The sequence below is a fragment of the Scleropages formosus genome, chromosome 6 (genome assembly GCF_900964775.1).
Source record: "Scleropages formosus chromosome 6, fSclFor1.1, whole genome shotgun sequence".
Lineage (NCBI taxonomy): Eukaryota > Metazoa > Chordata > Actinopteri > Osteoglossiformes > Osteoglossidae > Scleropages > Scleropages formosus.
In genome coordinates this window covers 32555201-32566706 of record NC_041811.1, presented here as the reverse complement: position 1 = coordinate 32566706, position 11506 = coordinate 32555201, and the positions used below count along the sequence as shown (strand labels likewise).

The 11506-nt window shown below is 44.3% G+C and overlaps 1 protein-coding gene across 1 annotated transcript; it reads left to right on the top strand.

Annotated features, from left to right (window-relative positions):
* The first annotated feature begins 410 nt into the window (after positions 1–410).
* On the top strand, positions 411–9185 carry rab36 (RAB36, member RAS oncogene family). The gene is made up of 11 exons (XM_018751528.2): positions 411–598; positions 1150–1234; positions 5923–6014; positions 6333–6395; positions 6525–6626; positions 6743–6807; positions 7041–7092; positions 7555–7636; positions 7854–7944; positions 8557–8673; positions 8791–9185. The coding sequence occupies exons 2-11, from the start codon at positions 1157–1159 to the stop codon at positions 8853–8855; spliced, it is 807 nt and encodes a 268-aa protein (XP_018607044.1). The 5' UTR covers positions 411–598; positions 1150–1156; the 3' UTR covers positions 8856–9185.
* Positions 9186–11506: the final 2321 nt, after the last annotated feature.

The following is an 11506-nucleotide window of genomic DNA, read 5'->3' as shown; positions in this document are numbered from 1 at the left end:
TACAACGCAACAGTGACGTCACCCATTTAAACAGCAAAGGTATTTCTTTACTCTATCGAACGGGGGAAAGCATGTAGCTCGAAGGAACGTGCAGGAGTGGGATTCGAACTCAAGACCTTCAGCTCACCAGGGTGCGAGCCAACAAACACCACAGTACTCGCTACCGCTTTGCTTTGAGGAGGTTTTGTGTGATGCTATATAATCTATAGCACAGACTGTGTGTGGTAAAAAAAGGGGTTTTTCAAGTCGAGAGCGCGCACTCGTTTATAAGTGTCCGCTTTACGGCGTCACATTATAGATTCTATCGCGTGTTGTAGAATCTAACGGCTGGGAAATGAACTATATCCGTCCCGTACATTATAGATAGAAAGAAGGAAAAAAAGAAAAAAAGCCGCCCTGGCGCCTGCAGCCGCAGCGCTGCGCTCGCGCTCCCGAGCTCGGCCGTGTCACGTGGGGCGTCGGGCGCGCGTGCTGGTTGTCATGGAGATCCCGACCCGAGATGATGCACTAACTGCGAGCCAGCCTGGATACCGTGATAAAGGATCTGTTGCCGCGGGCCCCCGTACAGCAAGACGCCGCTCACAGACGAAGCCAAGCCGTGAGTACCGTCCGTGTGCAGGTTGGTTCGACTGCTCTCTTTAGTTACCGTGTTTTTACACGGGACGGAGACAGTGTGGCCTTACCCTGGACCTGGTTTGCTGCGGTAATTTTTGTCCGCTAGGCAGTATCGGAGCCGGGGTACGTGCCCCCCCCACCGTGTGCAAGCAAACCTAACTTGACCATCAGTATAGCTTCTCTGGTTATTATTGCTAATATTTCGGTCCTCCGTCCGGTATGTTACAGTACCGATGTACAGCTAATCATCATGGATTTAACTGTTTCATTTCCGATACACCGAAAATCACTGGTCATTTTCAAAATTGATTTTGTTCGAGCTTCACAACTGTACCGATGGATGTTTGTGTGGTCCTGTGTAAAACTGATTCCTGTTTTGTGGTTCCAAAAACAGTCAAGCTGAGTCTTAGACTTGTTTCTAAAACGGTGGGGGGGGCGTGTCCCCCAGCCCTCTCCATTGAGCTCTACTGCTCAACCGTTCGCGCGGTTCATCTCATGATCCCGAGTCCCCTGTGGTTTCGCCCCCCCCCCCAGGGGCAGCATGCAGCACGCGCAGAACGGGCGGCTGTACCCCCCCGCGCCGGTGAGCAGGGACCGGGTGGTCACCAAGTTCCCCAAGGTAGGAGGACACCTGTAGATAAGTGTTAATTTTATGTACGAATCATACACATCCCTTGAATGTGTGTGAATGAAAAGCAGAACAAATAACGCTCCTTTTGGTGTTTCATGCTCTTTTGGACATAATGTTTATGAGTTAGGAGGGGGGCGCGGTGGCGCAGTGGGTTGGACCGGGTCCTGCTCTCCAGTGGGTCTGGGGTTCGAGTCCCGCTTGGGGTGCCTTGCGACGGACTGGCGTCCCGTCCTGGGTGTGTCCCCTCCTCCTCCGGCCTTACGCCCTGTGTTGCCGGGTAGGCTCCGGTTCCCCGCGACCCCGTATGGGACGAGCGGTTCAGAAAATGTGTGTGTGTGTGTGTGTGTGTGTGTGTGTGTGTGTGTGTGTGTGAGATGATGTACAGTGCTTTTCCAAATGATCAGTCTAAACACAAGACAACACACAACACTATTAGAAATGCAATAATGGAGTACATGTAGCTGACACTTTTCTCCAAAGCAACTTACACTGATTTACCCATTTATAATGAACAATTTGCAGTAAATATGCTGCTCAAGGATACCTTAACAGGAGGTGGGAATCAAACGTGGGACCTCAAAGCCCTAAACACAACATGCGGCCCCTCCAGTACCCAGAAAATCTTTGTGTCCCAGCTTGCACACACGCTGCGGTGGAGCGATGTGTGTGTGTGTGGGTCCAGTTCTGTGGGAGAGCTGGTGCGACAGTATGGACTGGCCATGTTCGGGAGGTGCTGCGCTGTAATGCATGGCCAGAATAATTTCTCTTACCTCTGTGTCTAATACATGTACATCGCTGTCTCTCTGATGTCATGTGTGGCATAAGCCCTGAAGTCACACTCATTTCATGTTCACACATGTTCACGCATGTTCACTTTCAGCCGCTACCACACATTAAACTTTTTAATAAAGGGGGTGTTTTAGTTGTGTTTCTCTGTTAACCAAACACAAAGAAGCAGCACTGCAGCTCCAGGATAATTACATTACCTTGAATTTGAATACATTTACATTTTTTAATTTAGCAGATGCTTTTCTCCAAAGCGACGAACACCTCGTAGAAAATACAATGTGTTTGTTACATTAAGAGAAATAGACACTTGGATGCAGACGTGTGATTTTTTAATTGCAGTTAGTTTCTTTCCAACATATGAACCAATATTCATCATACAAGTAGCTGCACAAAACTCAGAATATCGACGATTCCTGATCACCTTCCTACTAATTTTTTTTTGGAGATAGACATTTTTACGTACCTACCAATACTAACTCATAACCCAGTAAATATGCAGAAGAATTTCTAACATTTAACTGTGCTAAAGTTCCCTTCAGTCTCCGTTTTCTGTTTTTGACTAACAGATTTTCATGCGCATCGCAGCTCCACTTATGCTTTTGCTAAATATGGGTTAGATATTAACAAGGGGGTCGGCAGTATTACCCAGAAAGGATACATTAATAACATGCAGTAATTATTTGCTTTTTTATGTAGCTGTCCTTGCCATTCATCAGTAACATAGTCGTTTCTTCAGCAAAATATGGTAATGAAACACCTCTGGACATGTACATTAAATGTGTTATTAACTTTAAGGGGCAGGGGTGAAATAGGAATTGGAATCATGTGATCAGATCTGCACAAGGAGCCTCACAGCTGGCTGGATGACGGCAGTCTCACCGGACCGGAGATTTAAAATTGATAGTTTGTCCCTGGGATCTTTCCAGCTTCTCTGCAAGACTTGAGACGCCCGTGTTGTCACCGCGGCCTTTCTGGGAAATAAGTTCCGCCGAAATGAGACGCATCGTTGCTTGATTCCAAGTCACAAGCCAGGCAGAGTTATAATTTGTAAATTATATATTATAAAATTATATCTCAATCTCAGTATTATAAATTTTTGTATCCATAACACAGGAAGCCAGTGTAGGGGAGTTCAATGAGTATTGTAAACAAGGGACTCGGAAACCCGTTAAGTGAAGGACTCAAGTGCAGAGTTTATTTACAATAGTGAACGGTGCTTTTAGGTGAACATGGTGAGAATCGCGAACACGGTGATGATGGGGGAGCACAATGACTGGGACTTGATTGTGGACTTGGATGCAGACTTGGGCGCACAGTGGGACAAAACACCAGTGTTGTGGTACTTGAGTGTGTTATGTGTTCGTATTTGGTGGGACGTCTTTTTAGATGTGAAGCGGCGATGCGGCTACAACGCAAAGCAGAGTATAATTGCTTACAAATAAAAATAATAGCGATAACAATATTAACAGCTGCACCAAAAATAAGCGAAAGTATTTCATTTTAATAGATGTCCATCCATGGAATTTATGTTGCACCTTGATTTTTAAAGGACCCTAAATATTTTTAGATACTTTTCAAGGACAAGCTTTAGTAAAACTCGACTAGAAGGCTATAATAAATCGATCTCGATCTCAGCTGATGGGACTGAATGCTTTGAATACATTACAAAAGCAGTGATAATGGAAAGCACAGCCCTATTAGTTTGATCTGGTTGCCATGATGTTATGAGCTTGTAAGAGTTGATGACTCAGCCAGGGAGACACTTGCCTTTCCAACCATGAAACAACGTCATTCTCCTTTTGTGGTGCATCCAGGTAACAACATCACAGTAAACGGCTGGTGCTAATATTAGGTCTGTGCTGATATTAACGTTATTCAGCTAGAGCGCCTTCCTTCTACTCGGTCCTCATTCTACCTGACCTCTTTAAAACATTTGACGCCATCAACCACCAGATCCAGCTTTTCCCTCTGTCGTACCTATGACCTCGCTCCAAACACCTGCACCTGCTTGAAATCAGAGCAGCAGGGTATGAAGAAGCCGCACTTGCAACCCCTCATTGCAGAATCTCATCTGAGAAACCCGTATCTCTTGCGCTCACGAGTGAACCATCGACTACCTATCCATCTTTCCCAGTCCCTCGTCTTCCTCCATCCCTCGTTCCCCGCTCCCAACGTCCACGGCTCCCGACTCAAGCATCGCTTCCTTGACCACGACTCCAGGTTCACCCCGAGATCAGCGTTTGTGCATCGACCGACCCTTGCCTGTCCCAGACCACGACTCTTGCCTGCTTCCTTCTGGATCGACACTAAAGATCCCCCAATTGGGTCCACAAACATACCTCAGTCTCCTGCCCGATTCATTGACACCCTCTTTAACATCTTGGAATCAAAGTAACAGCATTGAAATGGCTTGGGTCTTGCCTAAGTAAATATTACCAGGTGGTTTGGTGTGGCACCCTGTCCTCTCCTCAGTCTCTCAACTGGTGTTCCAGATTGCTTGGTTCTGGGCCCCTTACTTTTCTCTGTCTACACTTCTTCTTTGGCTGTGTCATTGCTTCTCATAGGTTTTCTTACCACTGCTATGCTGATGGTACCCAAGTTTTCCCTCTTCATACCCCTCACATCACAGCTTGCCTCTTGGACATCTCTGCTTGGATGACTGATCACCACCTACAACTGAGCCTCTCCAAGACTGAGATCCTTCACCTCCGAGCAGGTGTGTCCCACCTGTCGTGTGTCGAAGTGGATAACGTGCTTGTTTTGTCAGCTTTATCTGAGCCTGGATGTAAGAATACTCACGTCTCTGCTTCTCTCAACTGATTGAAGGCATAACCTGGTTCTGCAGATGAATTTTGTGTCACATCTGCAGCATCCTCTCTTATCTTGCTACACAGCTTTTGGTCCAAGCCATGGTCCATCCCCAACCCAGATTACCCACTGTCCCTATTTCCCTCCTGTCTGGTTTTCTAGCCTTTGCCATCAAACTTCTCCAGCTGATCCAGAATGTTGCTGCTTAAGTCGCGTTTGACCTGCCACAGAATTCCCATACGTTTCCCCTCCTCTCCATGGGCTTTCTTTTGCTGCCTGCACCAAGTTCAAGATTCTTGTTGCAACCTACACAATGGTCAATGGATCTTCTCCCCAGTACCCGCAGGACTAGATTACTTGCCCATCCAAACTCTTAAGCTCCTCAACCTCTGCCCACTTGGTGGTCGCATGCGCAAGAGGTCTGAAATCAAAAGTCCAGAGGTTTTTGGTTCTGGCTCCAATGTGGTATAGAATGATCTCCATCTCTCACTCAGAACTCCTGAAACCCTGTCAATATTCAAGAAGCCTCTCAAAACAGAGGGTCTCAAAAAAGGAAGGGTCTCTCCCAATCTCCATCATGCTCCATGGACTTTCACTACATTATCTGTTGAAAAAAATTGACTCCCTATCAATACTATATGCAGATATCTATGCAATGCATGCTCACTGAAAACAATATTATTGAAGTGCTGAGTAGTTAGAGAATCTCTTCTTTGCATCTCCATCTCTCCCTCTACTGGTGAACAGCGCCTCTGTTTACTGAGCAGTACGTTGCCTTGGAGAAAAGAGGGATGGTGCAGTCAATAAGTAATGACTTAAGCTATAAGCTATGTCTGACGCTGCTGTGACTGCAAGTCATTGGTAAGAACTCAGCAGCGCCACACGGTGGTCCATCTTAAAAATTATCGACTGTACCGCATACTTTATAACTATGTGTTCCCCTTTATGACGGCGTGTGAAGTTGTAACAGTGTACAATTGTGCCGGAACACTGCATTGTTCTTCATTATACTTTAATACATAACACTGTCAGTGTTGAGTGACTGTGTGACTGTGCAATAATGTGATTCTGTGCTGCAGTGGTACACTCCTGAGGCCTGTTTGCAGATGAAGGACTGCTGGCATGCACAGGTAAAGAGTGTCTGTCAGGACCGGGCATCCAGGAGCATGGGGTGAGTCCACAGCGAACACACCAGGAAGTTTCCATGCATGAGTCACTGGTTCCAAGACCAAACTGGGAACTGGAACTATATCTTCTTGGAAAAGCTACTAGCTTGAATTTCACTTTAAATGTATTTTAACCAGAGATGTATGCATAGATTTAACCGTACACATTTTATTTTTCATATATCAAGGTAGAAATACAAGGCACATGTTTAAGAAAAACAAATGATGATTTCTGTAATAAGGAAAACGTTTGCTATTTATAAAGTTAAATAACAATCTTAGAAGTAATATGAACTCAGAGTGTTCTGCTTCTATCCATGAAGGATGATGTCCAAAGTGGTGATGCTTGGAGACCTTTATGTGGGCAAGACATGTCTGATCAACAGGTACAATGTATATCAGCCTTTATAGGCACATTTAACATCTTACCTAATTTAGATTTTATAACTTTGCTGTTCATAAGCTCCCGAAACTCTTATTTTTTGGTGTTTCATAGCTTATTATGTCCTTTGCAGGTTCTGCAAGAACATGTTTGACAGGGACTACAAAGCCACCATTGGGGTGGACTTTGAGATCGAGAAATTTGAGTTGTCAGGCGTTCCCTATTCCCTGCAGATGTGAGTACGCCTCTATGGGAATCTACTGGTTCTGTAGCGTCCACTTTCCTTGAGACTGGTGACCTGTAAGACCTGGAGTGATTATCGGAGCTCTGCTGTGTTTGTTTTTTCTGCAGCTGGGACACAGCTGGACAGGAGAAGTTCAAGTGCATTGCTTCAGCATACTACCGGGGAGCCCAGGGTAAAAGTCAGCTTAATCCCTCTGCCAATAATTCCTTGAAGCAACCTATCATGATACATTTTTTATTTGTTTCGCGGATCCATGTATTAAAAGCGTCACATAGTTCCTTTGTAGCTGGATTTTTACAGAAGCAAATCCAGTGAAACCCTTAAAGGCCGAAATGTAGCTCTCCCAAGAAATTGAGACCTGCAGCCTTTCAGTGCAACGTTCAGCTTTGTAAATGTTTTTCTCAGTGATTATCACAGTGTTTGACCTGGCAGACATCAAGACCCTGGATCACACGCGGTGAGTGGACGAAAAGTACTTTAAATACACGGCAAAAGGATGATTGTGAAGCTGCTTTTATCACTCGACTACCAATATTCGTAAATTTTGTAGCAAGTGAAAATGCAGTACGCGGCACAGTTAATGTACAGACTGTTCTCACACACACACAGTCTGAAACTGCTTGTCCCATACGGGGTTGCGGGGAGCCAGAGCCTAACCCAGCAGCACAGGGCGGAAGGCTGAAGGGGACACACTCAGGACGGGATGCCAGTCTATAGCAAGGCACCCCAAGTGGGCCTCGAACCCCAGCCCCACTGGAGAGCAGAACCCGGTCAAATCTACTGCACCACCACACTCCCTTACTATACAGACTGTTCATTAGATGTTAAATAGAGTCACCGATGTTCATACCTACAGTTTTTAGGGCAGGGATTTTAAAAAGGTCATTGCCAGCACTGCAAGTGTGGTGTCCTTTCCCAGGCAGTGGCTGGAGGAGGCGATGAAGGAGAACGATCCTGGTTCCTGCTTTGTTTTCCTGGTCGGGACTAAACGGGACCTGCTGGTACGAGTGGAGGATGGAGAAGCAAGTCCCAGTATTTAAGAGTAAACATGCATACATACAGTTTTTGTACACGCATAGAAGTAAATGCCGAGAGTCACGGTTAGGCTTGAACATAATGAAAATCTGCATCTCCCTTTCTCCCGAAAACATGAGCTTTGCAGATCTATTTTTTTGCCCATCCTTGAAAAACACCACCCTGTTGTGTTTGTCACTCCAGTCCTCAGCAGAGTGCAGGAAGATGGAGAGAGATGCCATCAAAATTGCTAATGAGATGCAGGCAGAGTTCTGGTCTGTTTCTGCCAAAACAGGTAAGCGTATGTTTGTACGGAGGTGAACGGAGGGGTGCGGTGGCGCAGGGGGTTTGGCTGGGTCCTGTTCTCTGGTGGGTCTGGGGTTTGAGTCCTGCTTGGGGTACCTTGTGATGGACTGGTGTCCCATCCTAGGTGTGTCCCTTCCCCCTCCAGCCCTGCACCCTGTGTTGCCAGCTTAAGCTCCGGTTCACCACAACCCTAACTGGGACAAGTGGTTTCAGCCACTGTGTGCGTGGGATGTTTGTACTCTTTGCAAAATAGAATAGATGTCTGCAGCTGCTGTACCTGTGTGAGAGAGTCTGGCTAGATGAGTACAAGAGTGGGTTGCAGTCTGAATTTATATAATTATAATCCTATATTGAAAAAACAGAAGACGTGCTCAACTTAGTGTAAGAATCGAGTTAAGGGCTTTGGTGTTCTTACTGAAAGTTTTTTTTTTTTTCTTTTTTTAAAAAAAAAAAAAAAACAGAAACTTGCTGAGCACTTTCTTGACATTTGGATGCTGATGAAGGCATCTTGCCAAAACGCACCCGTCCCATTGCGCAAAATATAACTGGTCCAGCGCCGAATCTGTACCTTTGAACTGGAAACCTTGCTTCCGCCCTACAGGAGAGAATGTGCAGGACCTGTTCTTCCGGGTGGCTGCTCTTGCCTTTGAGGACGCCATACTGAAGGAGGTGGAGGGAGTCACCGCTCCCACTGTAATAGGACCAGGAGGTCTCATCAGTAAGTTTTTTTTTTTTTTTTTTTTTTTTTTTTTTTTTTTTTTTTTAAGAAATGGGCAATAAACGTGAGAAATGAGCAGTAGTATAGACAATACCAGTGCTTTCATGGTCTTTACAGAAATTGACACAGAGTCGACAGAGGGACCCCAGGCTAAGAGTGTGAAATCCTTGTCCTGCTGTTAACCTGCGGCTCGTGGACAGAGGAATGAAGTCGTGGGACCAAATGCACAAAGCAGGAATGAAAGAAGGATGAGCTGAAGAAGAGATCACTGATAGTGGGACTTGCTCTAAGGCCCTGAATATCATTTTTTTTTGACCAATGGAACAGACAGTCACTGCCATGGGCCCAGAATATGTAAACTCAGTGAACAAACCAGGGTCCTTTCACCACCAGACCAGCACAAACACTTCTCACCAGCTTGACAACACACAGGTCTTAGAAGTGTGTGTGACACGGCGTTGAGCACTTCGCAGTATTGTCTCCCTTGAAGGAAATGTATTGATGATTGATGAATGGGTCATTGTTCAAAAATGTCAAGAACTTCTTCATGACTGTATAATGCATTATATTTTAAAGTATATGACTGAACACTATTTGTGAATTTCACAAGCTTTGTTTTTTAATATACCAGTGAAAGATCAGTGGAAGTGATTATGGGAATCAGACAATAAAATGTTATTTGTCCTACTCGGTGTAGTTGGCGCCTAAATAATGATTGCCATGTTCACTTGTTCTATACATGGAAAACGTAATAAATAAATGCACTAACAAATATGCAATCTTTTGTCAGAAGCATTCTGTGATACTTTAATAAATAATAATAAATAATGTGTCATGGCAGAACAATGTGCTGCATTACTGCCCCATCTGGCTGTGTATAGCTGATGCTGGATCTGTCTTTCCCGAAGCATAAATCTACTTAAAATTTGTTCTTCTGCTTTGAATTTCCAGAAAAAACCTTCACATTAGTCCTGTCTTCAAATGTCTTCCCAGGTTTTTAATAGTAAAGACCCTATTTTACTATGGGAAAATTCTCTTATGCCGCTACGGCCCCCCCATGCAAGTCTTTGAGAGGAAACAGGAGCACCCAGAGGAAACCCACACAAACATGGGGAGAACATGGAAGCGCCACACACACACACATTTTCTGAACCGCTTGTCCCATACGGGGTTGCGGGGAACCGGAGCCTACCCGGCAACTCGGCGTAAGGCTGGAGGGGGAGGGGGCACACGCAGGACAGGACGCCAGTCCGCCACAAGGCACCCCAAGCGGGACCCGAACCCCAGACTCACCAGAGAGCAGGACCCGGTCCAACCCACTGGGAAGTGCCACATTGCAAGTTTAATCCCTGCTCAGTCATTCTTTTGCACCACCCAGACACAGCAACAGCTGCTGTACCACCCTAAGGAAACTCATTCATAAAGCAGTTTTTCCCTTCTCTTTAATACACATTTTTTTTAAAAAAAAAAAAACCACTTAGATCTATTTTACACAGACAGACTAAGAGAGTTAAAAATATCACCTATATTTAAGAGTCTTAGCATGACTGGAAAAAACATTTTCCTTCAATCCTTCTATTTTAACTGTATTTGAATCATTATGAAGACATACTTAGTCAGTGTAGATTTACTCATGTAAAGTGTACGTTGTTTTAACATGCATTGTTTTCCCGTTAATGATGCATTTATACTGTTTGAGAGTCTAAGGGATCAAAACTAGATGTCGCCATCATTGGGCTGTCTGAGGTCTGAAAGGTGTTGCAGGTATTGTATTCTCCAGCAAATAAACCACTCCTCTATAAAATATCAAAGCTAAAATTATGCCCAAGCAAACAATTCAACAATTCTTACATGTTCCTCTTGACATTGTACATTAGCTAAAAAATGAGATGGATGTTATAGAATTCAGCCAGACGCTGGTGTGTAACGCACTGAAATACCCTACTGATATAAACGGAAAAGCATAAAAGTCACCTTGGAAAAAGATACCAGAAAGATATAAAGCAAATTACCATATTAAACAACCTGTAAAAAGCACATATACTCTGCTGCTCTACAGAGAGCTTTCAAAAGTTTATCCCAGAAAAACTCAGCCACTGAATAACCTTGGTATGATTGTGACCCTCTCATCTACAGAAATCACAGCGCTTCACTGTCTGAGATATCTTAATGTACTTTCTTTCTTTCTTTTTCTTTGTTAAAGAGATCAACAGCTAGAACTCCCACCCCGCAGCACAAAAAGAAAAACAAATCATCTTTATCAATAAGCAAAGACAAAGAAAAGGACCTATGAGCGCAGGCATTGAGAGAACCCGCAAAGAGTCCTACAAGGTGACAATAACCCAAACAGAAAGACACAAAACCTACAACTTCAAAATCTCGCAAACCTTTATTTTTTTCAGTTCCTTCTTTTAATACAGACCCCCACAGAGGTTTAAATGGCCACACCTGGTGCTTGTTTCCCCCCCTGAGGAGCAGATGTCAGTCTGGCTCATGGCATGTGGCCCAGGCTCCTACCTGAAACTCTATGTAATTCATGCAAAGGTTTAGAGGTCTATTCCACATCAGTACAACTGAACAATTTACACAAACTGAGCCTGTGAAATTAGGGTTTCAAGGTGACAAACATTTAAGAACTCCTAGTCTAGGGGAAAATCCATTTTCATGATGCTGTTTGAGGTTTGTTTTCAGTATGTGTTATATATTATTCTTAAAATATGTGTAATTACCTGGTACTCAGTTAATGTAGAGCTTCAATTTGTTTCTTGTTTTGTTTTGTTTTTATTTGGGTATTTGCTGCTGTTTCTGTAATTTTGTTGATTTTATATTATAT